Here is an 18586-nt window from a genome sequence, read left to right on the forward strand (position 1 = left end):
CGCAAAACCTGTTTCCACAGCCAAAATTCACATTTTCCTTTTTCCGATACGCTTCAAAATGTACCCCCTCTAAACTTAAAAACGTTTTTTGCGAATTTTGGGCCCTTTTTCAAATTTCTAGCATTTCCATTCCAATCAGTGCTATCACAATAGCAACGTTAACGTTTGTCGCAGTGCATTGTGCGATGCGTGATGTCAATGTCCGGATCTCTAGACAATGTCAAATTATTCAATGTTTCATAATAAGTGCTTTGAAAAAACAATGTTAAAATTTGATTTATACATTTTGAAACAGCAGGTTTATAAGATCAGGAAACGGCATCAGTCAAGAATAATTTTATAAATTTACCATTTTATAAAGTCTTGATTTTTCAAATCAACTCCTAAAATGTTTAAATTACATTAAACTGGTACGTTAAAGGAGCATTGTGGACTTGGTCACTTTTTTACTCGCAACTGCCACCTCTGGCCTAAATCGTAACTGCAGCCTCTCTGTAAAGCTTGTGCATGTCGCCGCTACCCCCCCCCCCCCAAACACACATACACACACACTGACACCCACCCACCCCAACAAGAAACCAGTGTTTGCCCTGAACTGAAGGCAAAGCAGCGTATGATGAGAATATAAAAACAGATGTCACGTGACTATTTCTCTGAACACGCCCCCTAGCGGCAGAAAAGTAGCGGCGCAGCGTTAATGGACTACAACGGCGAAGAGGGTAAAAACTAGCGTTTATCCGTCAACTTTCCGCCCAAGAGCATTGCCGGTCACTTTGATTAAACAGAGATGATATATATGCGCGAAGTGGACATGTTGGATTGGCGATGAAGTGTCAGGAGTGCTTTTTTTTCAACTCGGCGACGCTGCTACGTGGAATTACCTCCTTTCTTGCCAGTGAGTGCTTTCAAATATGATCATACAAAGTCTTTACAAGTTTCTACAACCCAGATTTATTTCTCCTTTGTGTGTGGTCAAAATGGCATCGAAGTTAGCAGTTTCATGAAAGTGTTGCAGTGTTATGTACGTTCACAACTTAGCAGCTGCTAATTTGTCATTTATACCGTAAAAAGTCTTCTTTATGGTGTTAGTCAGTTATTAAATTCAACTGTGTAATATCTATTAAACTGTAGCAGCACAAATAAACGAAACAGACACACATTTTGCATGTGGTAACAGTTAGCATCTGCTGAATTAGCCACCGTGTACAAAGTGCTCCATTGGCTACGCATTGGTTACTCTTTTGGTATCCTGGAGCATGCTTGATCCTTTTTTTGCCTCTTCTCGTAGTAGCAGCTGTTCCACAACAGCTGTCAATCATTGTTAAAGTGTGGCGTTTTCCGCTTACTCAAAGTGGCAGAGGCCTTTTCTATGCTGCCAAAATGGTTGCGCTAACAGCCATTTTGGGACGCGTGACGTCAACTTCCGGATCTCTATTAGCTGATTACTTGCTATAAAATGATGCCTGAAAGTTGGCTCCAGGGGTTCTTTGGTCACCGCTCCCAAGATGCCTACCATCTGGACCAGCAAAGAGTTGCTTGTGTAGCACCAGTTTTTTCAGCACCATGTGTTTTTGCGGTTAAAAAAAAAAGTCAAAGAACATGGGCTACTTTTAGCTATAGCTTCAAGACAACTCTGCGGGAAAGTTAGTATTCAGGACTGAAAACCGTGAAGGGTCTCATGAGCGCTTTGCCCACAGCAGAAAAAAACCTCCTGATTCTGCTCTGCTCTTCTCCCTCGTGCCAGTTGTTTAGTGTGTTGGTCAGGTGTGTCAACACCGCGTCGTCAAAGCATGGCTCATCAGACATCAATGCATCTAGCAACTTCTCCTGAGACCCAAACTCTCTGAAGAGGTATTTTATGACTGCCTGGATGAATCTACTGTAGCCAACCATGTCCTCGGCCGCCAATGATGCCAAGTTGACTTTGAGCACTTTGTCGGAGAGACGTCGGATGATCAGAAGCATGTCATCTGGCTGCAGAGACTTGCGGACCTTCTTTGGGAAGTACTTAACCATTGTGATGATCAGCATGCTGACAAAGTTCCTGGTCACCTCTCGTAGCGAAGACTCTGTGATTATTGGCTCTGTGTGATCCTGTTGGATAGGTGCAGACAGAGAAGTTTCTGACTCCGTCTCCGAAGCCATCTGAGAATTGAAAGCTTCAGGTTCCGAGGTCACAATGGTGCTGATAAGAGTGTCGATATCTTTTAATGCACCGCACACCTCATCGGCGCTGGCCTTCCTTTTTCTTGGCTCCATCTCCATCCAGAGTAGCACCTGTTGCAAAAATTTCCCTACGGAATCCTCAATAATGTTTTTCATGACCTCTGGATGCCGGACTTCTTGCTGTGGTGATTGCCTGCCTGAAAGCTCTCCAGTGAGGCTGGCCTGGTTGGCCTCGATGTAATTGTAAATTTTATCTCTCAGCTGTTCAGAGAACTTTGCAATGTCATGTCTGAGGCTCTCCACTTTCTTGCTGACTTTTCGTCCTTCCATAGGAAACTTGTCGTACAGGTCCTCCACTTCGCCTTGTATTCCCTCAAAGTTGAGAGGGGGAGGACTGCCTGGTGTCTCCAGGTTGGAGGCCGGCAAGGAGCTCTCAAGATTGCCACTCGCTGAGCAGCGCTGAACCCCCACCAGGAAGTCAGATTCCTGCACATCTGGAGAGGCGACATCCGTCATAAGTTTTGCAAATCGATTTTTGGAAAACTCCATAAAGCTGCTTTTGCGGACAACCTCCTGGCGGGGTGTAGGCTGCTCTCGAGAATTAAAAAAGTTGGTTAATGTCTTCAGGATTAACCTCAGGTCAAAATGAGGACAGGCAGGCATGCTGCTTTTTCTGTCTATATTGATAGCATAGTGAAGGTCGCTCTTGATCGTTGTGACGATGTCAGACGCTGTCTCATGCAGGTCGGGGGAGGTATTTGTTGAGGAGTCTGTGTGCTCTGACCACTTGCGAAGGATTTCTGTCACCGCTTCTGTCGTTTCTTCGACACTAATATTTGATTTTGGACGGGAAGACGACTTTGGACTCTGAAGCTCCTTATTTTCTAATGCCTGAGAGCTGTGGGTTGGTTGACGCCAGCATGGTCCTAAACACCGTGTGGTGGACTTGACTCGGCCCAGGTAAGACCACAAGACACCACAGGAGAGCCTTACCATCTTGTACAGAACCTCCAGCTTGGTGAACGTCCCTGGGACGTAGATGACGGGTACCAGCGGCTCAGCGTCTGTGTCGGTAGCCAGCGCAAAAGTCCGGTTGACCCTCTGGGAGATCTCATCTGCAAGCAGTGAGTCCATCTTGCTGGCGTACTCACACGGCTGCTCGGGAATGCTGAGTGCTGATGCGAAGGCGGCGTTCATGGCGCCATCCATGTCTGGGGCTTTGCATTTGGACTTCCCGTCCCGCTGGAATAAGGGCAGGATCTGTTTCAAGGTGTCCGCTGAGAGTTTTTGAGCAATCTCTGTGCACATGTCGGCCAAGATGGCTCCCGTGTTTGAGTCAAAGTCTCTGTCAGCCAGCAGACACCACTGAGCCGAAGTGATTTTTTCAAAATATTTCATCACAATTGGGAGGACCACTCCCTGTTTGTCTGTGCATCCTGACTCCATTCTCTCACATCAAAGGTGTCCCAATTGTGGCATGACATACTCAAATTGGCCAAAGAGGGATAGCATTTCACCCTATGACAAAGGAGCCCTTTGATAGACAATCCCCAAATTTGCCTTATGACGTCAGCATGTTGCTCCGCCTCTCTGTGATGGGATAATGTCTCACCTCTGCTTCCTGTCGGATCGATGATGTCACTTTGCATTTCTTGTATGAAATGTGTAGCTCTGACACAATGCCATCTTGAAAGGTAAATGTTTGCTTCAATAGTCATTCTTTAATTTCACATGAAAACATTACAGAGTTGGTCACTCAATGTTCTGTGTATCGAATAATTTAGACCATTATGTGGGTCATTCGTGACAATTGGTGACTTTTCAGTGCGATAACTTTAAGGGGGAAAATTTGGGGGGTTGGTAACTTTAGGGGAATTTTTTTTGTTTTTTAACAGATCAAGTTCAACCTTCAGGAAGTTGTATTGGTAGAGCTACAAACACACACACACACAAAATCCCACTGCTTTAGGGTGCCTATTCGGGAATTAACACATGAAAGTGCATGTCTATGTAAAGATCAAAATGTGAAGAAAAAAAGAAGTCAAATGAATGTGTATTTCCATGTTTAGGCCATGAGAAATCCATTTGTAATACTTGTGCAAAAAAACTACTCTGATAAGAGAAGTACATAAGTCACTCCCTTACTTAAAGGGACTGCAACATGAAAAATAAACTTTTGTGAGCTTTTAGCCTTGTTAAAATGCTAATTCCTCACCAAAAACATGACCAAAGTTGTGTTTTCCTCCATTCGCCCCTGTATGAGAAATTCTAGGTTATTCTGCTCTCCAAGCACCAGCCCCTCCCAACTTGAGAAAACGAGCTGTTGGCACGGTTTGACGTGGCCCCGCACCGCCTCTGCGGACTAAACGTACGCCCACTTTCTTTGAGACCTCCCTCCATGGGATATTGACAAAAGTAGCCTTTATCTATCAATAAACATTCTGTCCAGATGAATTCAAAGCAATCAATTATCCTTCACATTTGCAATGCTAAAGTGTAATGACAATTGTCCGTCTTAAAAGCCCAAATAAACTTATTGTACTAACGTGTATATCTCCACGGATGCTATAGTGGTTAGTACGCTCGCCTTGTGAGCAGCAGGCTAAGGTCGAGATCCATTCATGGTATTTTTTTCCCCCTTCCTCTTCTCCCCTGCTCCTCCACTACGATGTATTGCGGCAAGGAGCGTTTTGTTTAAAATGTTTATTGAAGAATTTAACATCCATCCAATTTCCACATGTAAAGAAGACACGGTTGTACCACAACGGCTGGCTGGTCTTGTAGCGCTCCTTGGCAGCAAAGTGACGCGGCAACCACATGAGGAGAGGCGAGTTTTACTGAACCGGGTGTTTTACTTCCGCATTGGAAAAGTAGCCAGCAAAATACCTAATATTTCATTTTTTTTTTTTTTAAATACATCGCGATTGTGTCAAAGGTAAGATTTAATCATTATATGCCTGTAGTTAACTGTGGAAGGGCTTAAAATACCATGGTTTTACCTTTAAGTAAAAGTAAAAAAAACTAACAACTTGAAAGTAAAAAATTAAAAAGTAAATGGACCTTTTCCAAAATAAAACAAAAAATTACAATTACTAATTCTTTATTTTCCTAAACCCAGAATACTGATCAGCAGAACAAATCAGTAGCAACATGTCAAGCCACATATATAGTGCTGCCATATATTTTTCATAAACACCTGGGGAATTTGGTGTTCTCAACATTGTCATAACTTCACTTAGGAAATATAAATGTAAGCAAATAAAGTGCAAAAACGCTCTAAACTACTCGGAGTATGTATAAACAATGACTGGACTGGGAACATATTAAAAATAAAAACTACCCCCCCAAAAAATATTCATCCTTAACAGAAGCAGGTTTTCTATGTTTTGTTAATGGATGCGTGCTCTTTTACTTACCCGTGTCTCCATAACCTTCTTCTTCTCTATTGGCGCTCTATATTCTTATTTTGAAAAGTAAAGATAGCTGCCGGCGCCGGCTTCAACAATTTTCGTCATCGAGCGCTCACTGATTGAGGTCCGCATGAGCTCTGCGGTCCCCAGGCTGCAGCAATACCCTACTCGGAATGAAGGGGGGGAGTAAAGAACATATTAGAGTGTGGAACAAAGGGAAGTGGGGTGAGATATTTTAATACATATTTAAATGAGACTGGACTTTTGTCAATAATTTGATAACTAGAGAAATATATATATATATGAAATAAATTAAGAGCGCAAGGGAAACGACAGATGGCGCTAATGCAACGTTCGTCGTCCCATCATTGAAGAAGAAGCACGTCCTTTCCTGTCGTCCATTTGTCGGATACGGTGAGTGTTGTCGAGTTCTCCCTCTGAAAAATGCCTTAAATGATCATCTGCGGTGACATAATCGTGTATTCTGCCGGCGTTTATCTCTGTTGAGCGGACAGCGTCACCGTGTGTGTTCGTTTAAAGGAGTATAGTAGCTAAAATGCGGTTACAATAACATGTCAGCTTCCGGCGCCGCCTCATGTGGTCGTATGCACATGCTAGTTGCTATGCTAAGTGTTGCTAACAGGCTCCCGTTCGGCTTCACACGCTACGTATTGCCACATTGGGGGCATTTGTTTTTCCACAGATTGCGATTTTGCTGATAAGTATCACAGACAGTTGTGTGTACTGTAAGTGTTGACATATAATATTCTCTGCAGTTTTATAGACGACGTGTTGTCAACATGCAGAACGACGCTGGTGAATTTGTGGACCTCTACGTCCCTCGTAAATGGTGAGCAAATGTAAAATGGAAAAACTCACTGGGGGGTCATATCAGGGATCGTAACTGCACTCGAAATTAGCAATTGTTGGATTTATGAACATGAACATTTCCTGTGTTTGTTGAAGCTCTGCTAGCAACAGAATCATCGGAGCCAAGGACCACGCTTCTGTCCAGATCAACATAGCCGAGGTAAAATTTGTTCCTCACCTTTTTTATAGAGCACTTTTTTAAAAGAGTCACATGTTTACAAGCAAGTGCTGTACATAGAGCACACATTAAAACAGCTAAACATAAGACATTTACAACATTAAATTATTAGCAATGTACAGGCATGAAAATCACTCAACTTGAACTTCAAATTGAAACCAAAATAGGTGACCTACGTGAATCGTGCATATCGGGTCAGAATATATATTTTCAAGCAACCAGAGAGTGTATCAGTGAACTCAGAGTGGGATGGGTACCGAAGACGGCAGCGACTCATGCACACAGTGCCGGATTTTCGGTGCAAGATATTGTAACTCTTAAGATGTTGTTAATTCTTCCTTCCGAGGCTGGGGAAAGGTGGTTTACAATTAGGTTAGCTTGACTTGGCTAACTTGGGCACAATTACATTGTAAAATGTTGATTAATGTGCATTGTCCCTTTTTTTTTAAATAAATACATTCAATTCAATTCAATTCAGTGAGTCAAAAGACTTAATACCAGAAGTAATAGCCCACCAATAGTAGTAAGCCAAATTAACAGCCGCTCGCCAAGCAGAGGTAGAGTATGGGTCTTATCGAGAAGTAGCGCAATGACAAATCCAAATTCACGATCTGCACATCTTCAAAGATGGAAGGGAAAATCAAGAACACATCTTTTATTAAAAGTGTGGGAAAACAAATGGTGTTGGACATGGTTCGAACCGTTCGATGTTGAAAGGGGCGATAGAAAGCCTTTCTACCGTTGGTACCACAATTTGATGCAGACAGGTGTTAGCTTATGCTATGTGTGCTCAAAGAAAGATGTACGGTAGGTAGGGGTGGGGGAAATTTAACAGCACAATATGAATTGAAATGCGTCCATACCACAGAGATGTTGGCGAATGGTACATTAAACACCTAACGCAAAGTGAGCATTAGTGATGGGTCGATGAGACGTCATGAAGCGGTTTCAAACCGCTTCATGACACAATGACAGTGTTGATACTGTGTCACTGAATACTGACATCTGCTGGACCTTAAATATCACTACAGGTAACCGAGGTGACTTTTTCTTTCTTTTAAACTTAATTTAAACATTAAACAGTACACAAAATATGTGAAAAAAATTAATACAAACAAATCAACACAAAACATGCCAGGGAGGTTAAAAGATACAGAAGCTAAACAAAATTAAATCACCAATATAACAAAAAGAAAAAAAATAAGAGTGCAAACAAAGTCACATAAATAAATGATAACGTTTACAGCAATTGTATGTTTTCACAGCAGCAGTAGGTAATGATGAAAAATAACTTTTTATGGATATGAAAAACTAAATGAAGGATTGTTTCTTATGCATAAATTTGTATTTGTAAAAAAATAATGCTAGAAGACTAATAAGGTTTATCACATAAAATGTTGCATGTACTATTGTATTCATTTCTTCATTTAAATTCAAAATGTTCGGATGGATAGATACAGTTAACAGGGATGTGATTTTTCCGCTAATTCGCGGAATTCCGCTTTTTTTTATCTCCAAAAATAAAATGTTACAATTTTTTAAGTGGTAAAAAATCCGATTTCGTCTCTCGACAGCATTCCATTTTAGTGTTTCCGTAACTGAAATGAAACTGATCTTGCGATTGGCTGAAGTCTCCGTGTTGACCAATAAACGCGCTTGTTATAAAGGCATAGGCGTATGCCATTGTTTGTTGACCAATAAACGCGCTTGTTATAAAGGCATAGGAGTATGCCATTGTTCATTTCTCAGACGTTTTTGCCGGGTGTTTAAAGAAAGATGTACGTGATCGAACGCAAAGATGCTCCGCGAGTTAAGGAAATTGACAAGATCGTAAAAAGCAAGTTTCGATGGGACTGGTTAGAGAAGGATATATCTACAAATGTTGGAAAGAAGACTGTGACGAATTTGTTCAGTGACTTTATTCGGAAGATCGATCGTGCCGGGAAAGCGCTTTGCATTTGGTGCCATGATACCGTTGACTATGGTGGGAGAGGTTTCAAAGCTCTTGAAAGTCACGCAAAGAGCAAAAAACACGTGAAAGAACTCCAGTCATGAACAACAAATTATTCCATCGCTGGAAGTTTCGGTGCCCAAACGAAAACTCCAAAACTTTACGGCCTCCATCCCTTATTGACATCACAATCGGAAGCGGTAATAGAGAGACGTGAACCTGTACCAGTTGCTGACAGAGTCGTGAATTTTGAGGTCGGTGGTAAACTTTTCAAATTAATCGAAATCAAATTTTCGAAAATATTATAACATAATAAAAATGGCCATAAATATTTAACATGGTTAATCATTGACACAAACTCAAATGAATGCTGCATGTTTGCACTTTTCAGGTTTCAATATGTTGACTGTCTTGATGTATGCAGTTACAGAGATGATCTTAGTCAATCATGCATTCGACGAATGCATGATTGTGTTTTTACCAGAGCTTGCTGCATGAGGTATTTTATGTTTTTGTTCTGCATTATGTATTAAATTAAGAATGGTTGATAAATGATTTATTGCATGGTAAATATATATGATGATATTCTCAGTGATAGTTTTTAAAAGCAAAGGCAGTCCAATGTTTTTGAATGTGACTGATTTTGAGTTGACTAAAACTGCAATTTTATATGGGATAGTTCAATATACATTGAAAATTTATGCTGTTGTTTTGTCTATTTCTTTGTCATCTGAGTGCATTGAAAGTACTTAAAAACACGGAAAACCCATGAGCTCTGGACCTAGCTGAGTGCCCGCGGCCCCCAGACCCCCGGCTAAATTTTCAGATAATTTCACTTTGGTCAAATCACATCCCTGAGTTAAAAACATTCCGTTCCGTCTTCAATTCCCCTTATCCGGGGTCGGGTCGCAGGGGCAGCAGCTTTAGCAGGGAAGCCCAGACTTCCCTCTCCCCAGCCACTTCAGCCAGCTCCTCCGACAGGATCCCAAGGCGTTCCCAAGCCAGCCGTAAGACGTAGTCTCTCCAGCGTGTCCTGGGTGTCCCCGGGGCCTCCCGCCGGTAGGACATGCCCGGAACACCTCCCCAGGGAGGCGCCCAGGAGGCATCCGAACCAGATGCCCGAGCCACCTCAACTGGTTCCTCTCAACGTGGAGGAGTTGCGGCTTGAAGCTGAGTCCCTCCCGGATGACCGAGCTTCTCACCCTATCTCTAAGGGAGGAAACTCATTTCGGCCGCTTGTATCCGGGATCTTGTTCTTTCGGTCACGACCCATAGCTCGTGACCATAGGTGAGGGCAGGAACGTAGATCGGCCGGTAAATCGAGAGCTTTGCCTTTCGGCTCAGCTCCTTCTTCACCACAACGGGACCGATACAGCGTCCGCAGTGAGAAACATGAGGGATCACAATCCAGAATTGTTTAATCCAATGCATGGAAGTTTGGTTTCAAAAATTAAAAAAACTAACATGTAACTACATTAATGGAACACATAGTGTAAACAATTTAATTAATAAAGTAACAATTTAATAAAGTAAGTGCATTTTTCGGCTCAAGTCGAGCCAGTAATGAGTTTCTACCTCACCTTCACACGTGTTGTATTTATTGTATTTTTTTTTGTGCCATATTTGTATATATTTTTTTAAAATTGTGTGTAAAATAGAAATACATGGAGATTAAAGCGTTTTAGTCGGGATTCGAACCCAACCTCGAAAAACGTAAGCAACCTGACGCGCTTTCGCCGCTCTACTTCACATGTAGAATCACTTCATATAATGTATGGAAAGTGAAACCTTAGCTGTTGCGTGACCAAAATGATCAACCAAAAGATTCTACCGTGATTTGATTCTACCGTGTAGGACAATCCTTTCTCTTCTCCTTTCGGAATCCCTATTACACCGACTTGAAGAAAATTACTGAGCCTCAAAAGATGTGTGAATCATTAGAGACGCAACCCACTAACAGGTTTGGCACTTCCTTATAAAGCTCGACACCTGGTAACAGGTAGCGATGAGTGACACAGCGGCTGTGTCGGTCACGTGGTTTTCACAAAACGCTATAAGCATCGACACGGGGGTTCCTCTACGAACTTGACACACGCATTGGTGTTGCTGGACCCATCACTAGTGCGCATTTTCTGGCGGTGCAATTTCACTTTATAGTCAATGTACAGTAGTTCGCGTGGGCAGGCACGAATGCATGCAGTGCGATGCGGATGACTCGTTTGTAGGCTATTTCGAGCGGGACACGGTGCGGCACACAGTCACATAAATCCGCATATTCGCATTTCGTCAACGTTTAAAAATAAATAATTTTCTTTGCACCAGCCAATCGGCTTTGTGAATGCACTGCAAAGTCACACACTGTCCTCTACAGGTCTGTAGTCACCTAAAGATAGTGGTAAGTGTTTACTCATTTAAAACTTGATAGCAATAGGGCTAACATTAGCTAAAGTATTAAGCACGGCCACCAAAATGCAAGTGAAAAAGTGGAATCGCTCGAGGTGCTCCAATCAAAGCAAAAAAAAAAGGAAGGCGCTGCAGGGGGAAGAGCGGCTCACCTGTAGTGTAGTTTTCCACCCGCTGAAATGTGTGCGCAATGAAGCTGCCGGTACTTAGGTGAAACGCCAGCGAGCGGCGAAGTGGACACTCACCCCTGTGTTTGGTGTTTAATTCTAACAGATGCTTGCTTGCAGTGGGGTTTTTTTTGTTTGTTTTTCTTGCGTCACCACAACATCCTCTTTTGGCCATATTCTTTCGGCTTTCATTTTATTTCGGCCGAATATTTTTGCCATTTCCGGGCGAAAATTTTCAGTGGCCGAATATTCGGTGCATCACTAGTTATTTTGCTGTGAATGTCTCTGATTCATTCAGAGGAGAGAATTTTTCGCTCCTCTGATTGACCAATACGAGCTGCATGGTCACAACATGCACCATGCCGTCTCATCGAGACAGACTCACCTCACGGGCACTTTTAGCTTAGCATTGCAAAGTCACGAGTTGATAATCACGGCGAAATAACCACCGCAGATTGTTTATCTTGGCCAAACAATACACGACCACTTCCGTATTATCCAACCACTGGCTTTCTTTTTTTTTTTTTAATAAGGAGTGCGTCTAATAACGAGTACTCTAGCAATGCTTGGTTGAAAGTTTTGTTTTTTGTTCACTTTTACGCCAAACGCAAGATGTTTTCATGTCCTCCTCATGTGTCTTTAGCCTGCGTTTATTCAGCTGCATGTTTTAAGCTCTAGTTTGTGCTTCCTCTTGACATTAACGGTTTTCCTGCATAATTTGCAAACAATTGTATTTTGCATCACACCTGACCTCTTGTAACCAATCAAACCACACGAAAAAGGTAGCTCCCACGTTAGGCACTAAATCATCAATTTCGTATATTTTTATATTAATTTGAGTATAAATAATGCATACTTTTTTTCATTAATGCATTGCCGAGGTATCGGATCGGTACTTGCATTACTTAGCTGAGAAAAGAGGAGTATATTACAGGAATATAATACATGTTTAAAATAATAAGAACCTTTATTACTGGTCACACATTGGAGAAATTTTAGTCAGTTTCAGCAGTAATATTAGACACAGGAAATACAAAAAAGATGCATGTTAATTTTGATCTGATCAATTCAAATGAATAGACTTGCTTTATTACAGTTGAAAACAAAATAAAGGCTAATAAATCCACGTACATAGTTTTCCATAATTCATTCAAATATCTTTACTGAAAGCCTATTGTAGTGTGTTAATTTAGAATACACCCATGTATTTTTTGTTTGCAATATTTTGCACCATGGAGTGCAAACTTAATTCTGACTTGAGAATTGCATAAATAATGCTATCTTAAATATTTGTTTGATCATTGTTTTTCATTTTTATCAATTTAGCTTCTATAGTGGACTATATAATTAAGAACTATCCAGAAATGAATAATTTATGAAATTATTATGACTTTAAAATATTTTTAACCTTAATGTTATATCGTGATATATGCCGGTACCGTGGAGAGATGCAATTGATACTGTGATGTGAATTTTGGGCCATATTGCCCAGCCCAAGTAGGGATATTTTGAGGCTCTCGCACCATTGTACTGACTGTTGCATCGGCCGTGTGCATTTTGGTAACACAGACTGCACGCTTTGCTATTTCATCTACAGGTACATTATAAATAATAAAAGTTAAATACGTCTACTTAACTGAGTTTTTGGTGTTCCTTTTTTAAGCTCTGTGTACTTTATGCATTACATGAGATTTGGACGTCTTTCCGTGTCTGAAATAAAACTCATTCATTCAATGTCTGCTGCAGGTGGACAAGGTCACAGGTCGCTTCAATGGTCAGTTCAAGACTTACGCCATCTGTGGCGCCATCCGCAGGATGGTGAGTGAACTGCATTGAATTCAGTAGTTCAAATTGCATTTATTTCATACATGTGTGCATGTTCTCCCCTAAATGCAAACAGGGAGAGTCTGATGATTCCATCCTCAGGCTGGCAAAGAATGATGGCGTTGTTGCCAAGTAAGTGAACTATCTTATATGTCATTATCAGTTAGTGTTATTTTTTACAATGTGCCTTTTTCTTTCCATAGGAACATCTGAGTGATAAACATCTGCCTAATAAAATGTTGACAAAAATCCAAATGATTTCATGGTCCCGTTTTCATTGTTAAAATATACTTTTTCTTCTAAGTGTGTGCCGTTGAAAGCATTGTGTCTTTCAAGGTCCTATCATACAGGGATGTGATTTTTCCGCTAATTCGCGGAATTCCGCTTTTTTTATCTCCAAAAATAAAATGTTACAATTTTTTAAGTGGTAAAAAATCCGATTTCGTCTCTCGACAGCATTCCTTTTGAGTGTTTCCGTAACTGAAATGAAACTGATCTTGCGATTGGCTGAAGTCTCCGTGTTGACCAATAAACGCGCTTGTTATAAAGGCATAGGCGTATGCCATTGTTTGTTGACCAATAAACGCGCTTGTTATAAAGGCATAGGAGTATGCCATTGTTCATTTCTCAGACGTTTTTGCCGGGTGTTTAAAGAAAGATGTCCGTGATCGAACGCAAAGATGCTCCGCGAGTTAAGGAAATTGACAAGATCGTAAAAAACAAGTTTCGATGGGACTGGTTAGAGAAGGATATATCTACAAATGTTGGAAAGAAGACTGTGACGAATTTGTTCAGTGACTTTATTCGGAAGATCGATCGTGCCAGGAAAGCGCTTTGCATTTGGTGCCATGATACCATTGACAATGGTGGGAGAGGTTTCAAAGCTCTTGAAAATCACGCAAAGAGCAAAAAACACGTGAAAGAACTCCAGTCAAGAACAACAAATTATTCCATCGCTGGAAGTTTCGGTGCCCAAACGAAAACTCAAAAACTTTACGGCCTCCATCCCTTATTGACATCACAATCGGAAGCGGTAATAGAGAGACGTGATCCACCCCAACAACCTGTAGCAGTTGCTGATAGAGTCGTGAATTTTGAGGTGGGTGGTAAACTTTTCAAATTAATCGAAATCAAATTTTCGAAAATATTATAACGTAATAAAAAAGGCCATAAATATTTAACATAGTTAATCATTGACACAAACTCAAATGAATGCTGCATTGTTTGCACTTTTCAGGTTTCAATATGTTGACTGTCTTGATGTATGCAGTTACAGAGATGATCTTAGTCAATCCGAATGCATGATTGTGTTTTTACCAGAGCTTGCTGCATGAGGTATTTTATGTTTTTGTTATGCATTATGTATTAAATTAAGAATGATTGATTAAATGATTTATTGCATGGTAAATATATATGATGATATTCTCAGTGATAGTTTTTAAAAGCAAAGGCAGTCCAATGTTTTTGAATGTGACTGATTTTGAGTTGACTAAAACTGCAATTTTATATGGGATAGTTCAATATACATTGAAAATTTATGCTGTTTTGTCTATTTCTTTGTCATCTGAGTGCATTGAAAGTACTTAAAAACACGGAAAACCCATGAGCTCTGGACCTAGCTGAGTGCCCGCGGCCCCCAGACCCCCGGCTAAATTTTCAGATAATTTAACTTTGGTCAAATCACATCCCTGATCATATCACTAGAAACGTTGCTTCTCCTGTTTTTTCCCCCTTAATATGTTCATTGAATTTTTCTAATTCAGAATTGGAAAAACTATCAATAAAATCAACAGATTTTTTAAAAAGAAATACAAATCCGATACAAAAATACCCAGTTGACTTTAAATATCTTGCAAGGGCTCCCACATGTCCTTTCAAGGCACGCAAATGTCATTGATACAATTCCATTCCCTAATAGGTGAGAAATATCAATTGTGTAAAACATGGTGCAAATATCCTCAAACTCTTTGGAGAAAAATATGCTGCGTACCTCTCAAGGTATATGTAATCTTCTCTCAAGGTAAATGCAGAGATATGGTGATTCCTTAAAGGGAAACTCCAGCCATGATGGCACATTTTTCACTCATAAACTCTATGTATCAGGAGAATATTAGGGTAGACTCGAACTGCTCATCCAAAACGCGGCGAAAACGGCCACACTACTGGAAGGCTGGCCTCGTCGTTGGACACTCGGAGTGGCCACAGAGAGCGAGGAGCGCACGGCGATGCCGAGCTACTTTCCTCACGCTTCTGGCTGGTCAGCATTTGCTCTGGCTATGGCTGTATGAGCGGCTGATTCTGAGCTCATGGGATGGCTGATCGGTCACCAGTGGCAGAGACACGTGAGAGCCTCCATGTCTGACCGATAAAAATCTGTTTTCATCCTGCAAACCTTTTTGGAACAAGTGTGCACTGTGCAGGGCTCTCCACGCACCATGAGGAGAGTTCATACCATGCCATTTACCTTTGTTGTGTAGTGACTCAAGTGATATACCGCTAGATAAGAGGGTGGTAATGTTATGTGTTGCCCAGAGCTGTATATCGAGAGTCTGGCCAACTGAAAACACGGAAGCCATGTTACCCTCTGCGATGGGACAGGGCGTGTGCAGGACAGGACGTGTGCTCAAACATGTAGCGCTAGAGCATGCCCATCGTTTTGCATGAAAAATAACTTTCTTTCACAAACTAGATGTACAGTTTCTTTTATATTTTCCCCTTTATTTATTTATTTTTAACTTTGATGTATTTGACAAGCTGATAATTTAAGGAAAACTACACTGCATGTATGATACAGGCTATTACTAGTAAGCTACTTAGTATATTTTTACTGTACATGGATTTTGATTTTCAATGTTGGGAATGCTGCAAATGTATCAATATGTGCATACATAACACATATATTCAAATGAGAGATCTGATTACATGTGTTTGCTTTATCTCCTGTCTTTGGCCCCTGATATAACAAGCAAGATACTTGATATTAAAGCCAATTTTCATGGTACCAATGAATGTATTAGAACAGGTGCCTCTAATTTGTTTGTCATAATGAATATATGGTCCTATATTTAAACATGATTTCAGTTTAACTGACAACCAAATGTCATTTTCTTTTTTAGAAATGGCTTTCAATTTTGCATGTACAATATTTAGAACTTTTATTTACCACACAAAATCCACAATAACTAATTTCCATATTATGGGCCATGTTTTACCAAGAGTTAAAATCAATATTTTAAGTCCATTCACTTTGTACAGGCTTATAATTTAAAATCAATTATATTTTTATTTTCAATAATAACTCTTGATAAAAGATCAAAGGCAGTCCCACCTACTTCAAATCGTGTTATTTGACTTTACTATGCACAACAATGAAGTGTTATTTGCTTTCCAGTCCGCTCATTTGACTTTCACTTACCACAATTTCCTCCTCTGTGGATCTCCAGTGAACCGATACATCATAATACTGCTGCCTGGTCGTTGTGAGCAACGCCATGCTGAGCAACAAGGCATGATTGGAACATGAAAGTGGAAACACTCAAACACCTATTGCAAAACATTGCGAAATCCCAGCGGCAAGGTAACAACATGGCATCCATACGTCATGTGACCAGCAGTTGACCAATCACAGCGTCGTAGCTCAAACAGTTGGTCAAACTTTATCTACGGCTTTGGTTACCCCTTAACCCAGAGCGAGAGTGACTATTTTTGTAGTTGTCGCCTGCATTAAAGTCAACACAAATGGACATAAAGTGCGATCTGTTCATTGACATATCTCAAGATATTATAACCTTATTGGGCCCGAGCAGCGACTGCTGCGAGGTCCCTCTTGTTTTTGTAGAAATAATTATTATTATTCCGCTTCTTCTTTTCCTCCTCCATAAACAATCTCATTTTTGGGGACCTAAATATTAACGAAAACTCACCAAACTTCACACACTCTTGGGCCGGCAAAAAAATTATATTATGAAGTTGCCATAACAACATGGCTCTATCGCGCCCCCTACACTGAAAATTATAAACCAATACCTACTGGAGACGTGAGTGTAAACGAGTTCAGTTTACAAGAAAAAAAAATTGTGAAGCAGACAGTGAGAGTCTAAAAATTATATAAAACTCAAATATGGATTTAATATGAATATGAAACATGTCAGTCAAGGTGCATCATTTAATTTAAAGTAATGAACAGAAAGTGGAGATATTTAAAAGGCAGCTATAGCACGTCATACACAAGGAAACTCGGTCTGCTTTACATAATTAAAAGTACAATATTTTAAAGCAAAAAAAAACTCAAAAGAACTAAAACACTTACAAAGTACGGAAACAAACGTTTAAATTTTAGAGATGACTAAAATTAGTAATCAAAATTTACAGTGTAAAAAAAATAATTTGGGGTTAAAAACTTTGAAAGATCTCATCCATAGGCATGGTGAAAAGCATAGTTTTTAACCTCAAATAAAAAAATATTCACACATTAATGTTACTTTCATATTTAGTGTAGAAGTTATTGAGTAATATTTTCCTTCTCGTCACATATGCATCGAAATGTAACGTGACTTCAGAAGTATTTGGGAGCAAACAATTACTGTGCTTTGAGCTAAATTCATGTCATTTGCCTCTCTGTTGATCAGTTAATAATTAATTCAATGTATCTTAATTGAAAATGATAGGCTCACTTTATGACAACACAGCTACCTTTTATTTACATATACGGAAATAACGTTTCACGTCTAATGATGACATTAACTTTTACGCAGTATTGTATTCCTTTTATACCTGTCCATCTGTGCATTTCCTAGGGTTAAGCCCCCCCTTTCCATGAAACCTAGTGACACCACTGTTGATGCCCTCTATAGACAATAAAAGCAATATTGTGCTATGAGTAAAACTAACAATGTGTATATATGTACTTAAAAAATAATAATAATGAAGCAAATCGGGGCAACTCATATATCAATATATAATAACAAAGGCCGCTGATTTTTGAGGGTCTTAACGTTGACCAAATATCATTAAGCTTTGCACACATCACAACTGGCAAAAAATAAATAAAATAATCCATATGTAAAGGTTTATTATGCCATTTTCAAATAAATTTGGCTTCAAATGTGCCAGTACCCCAACGTGCCAGTACCCCAACATGCAATTATCCCGGGCAATTAATTTGCTTCTTTCTTCTTTTTTTTTTCTGCTGGACTTTGCTTTCATGTCGTCGTTCATGGTTCTGACAACGTCAACGTGATAATGATGAATATTTGAGAATAGCGCCTGGTGATAATAAGAAAACAAGATTACATGACTGGAGGTAAATTGATCATTCTGCGTGAACACATACAAGCAATGTTGGGCATTTGAATGTGTCGTTTACCATCCTCATGACATAAGAGCTCAGGGTGCTTTTTGCCTGGCATTTTGTCTCCCTCTGTTGGTCATTGTTTTGCAGTTTGTTTTTAAGTCAATTTCATTGCGCTGTACTTCTGAGTAAAACATGCACTGATAATGTTTTCAGCGGGGGGGAAAATTACAGATGCTGTCAGTAAAAAGTGACAACGTAAAACGGCTAACCTCTGTGGAGGCCCAAAACTGCCAAAATTTCTGTGTGTATATATATATATATATA

At 40.2% G+C, this 18586-nt stretch overlaps 2 protein-coding genes across 3 annotated transcripts; one reads left to right on the plus strand and one right to left on the minus strand.

Moving 5' to 3' along the window:
• Nucleotides 1–1374: 1374 nt before the first annotated feature.
• LOC147178180 (uncharacterized) lies at nucleotides 1375–3620 on the minus strand. Its single transcript, XM_086069411.1, has one exon. The coding sequence runs from the start codon at nucleotides 3610–3612 to the stop codon at nucleotides 1645–1647; it is 1968 nt and encodes a 655-aa protein (XP_085925537.1). The 5' UTR covers nucleotides 3613–3620; the 3' UTR covers nucleotides 1375–1644.
• A 2290-nt stretch (nucleotides 3621–5910) lies between these two features.
• Nucleotides 5911–13227, plus strand: rps21 (ribosomal protein S21). 2 transcript variants are annotated; one of them, XM_086069412.1, is made up of 6 exons: nucleotides 5912–5990; nucleotides 6353–6426; nucleotides 6543–6606; nucleotides 12892–12963; nucleotides 13046–13101; nucleotides 13173–13227. In XM_086069412.1, exons 2-6 carry the CDS (start codon nucleotides 6377–6379, stop codon nucleotides 13180–13182), a joined length of 252 nt encoding a protein of 83 aa, XP_085925538.1. In that variant the 5' UTR covers nucleotides 5912–5990; nucleotides 6353–6376; the 3' UTR covers nucleotides 13183–13227. The 2 variants fall into 2 exon arrangements, with proteins under 2 accessions (XP_085925539.1, XP_085925538.1); XM_086069413.1 differs by lacking the exon at nucleotides 13173–13227 and having other exon boundaries at nucleotides 5911–5990; nucleotides 13046–13105.
• The last annotated feature ends 5359 nt before the right edge of the window (nucleotides 13228–18586 follow it).

This window comes from Leptonotus elevatus, chromosome 2 (assembly GCF_054856555.1).
Source record: "Leptonotus elevatus isolate MCC_2025b chromosome 2, RoL_Lele_1.0, whole genome shotgun sequence".
Taxonomy (NCBI): Eukaryota; Metazoa; Chordata; class Actinopteri; order Syngnathiformes; family Syngnathidae; genus Leptonotus; species Leptonotus elevatus.

Coding starts and splice junctions, on each gene's coding strand:
- LOC147178180 (XM_086069411.1), bottom strand. CDS start 3,612: ATGGAGTCAGGATGCACAGACAAACAGGGAGTGGTCCTCCCAATTGTG.
- rps21 (XM_086069412.1), top strand. CDS start 6,377: ATGCAGAACGACGCTGGTGAATTTGTGGACCTCTACGTCCCTCGTAAA. Junction 6,607..12,891: donor TCCAGATCAACATAGCCGAG/GTAAAATTTGTT, acceptor TGTCTGCTGCAG/GTGGACAAGGTCACAGGTCG. Junction 12,964..13,045: donor GTGGCGCCATCCGCAGGATG/GTGAGTGAACTG, acceptor AAATGCAAACAG/GGAGAGTCTGATGATTCCAT.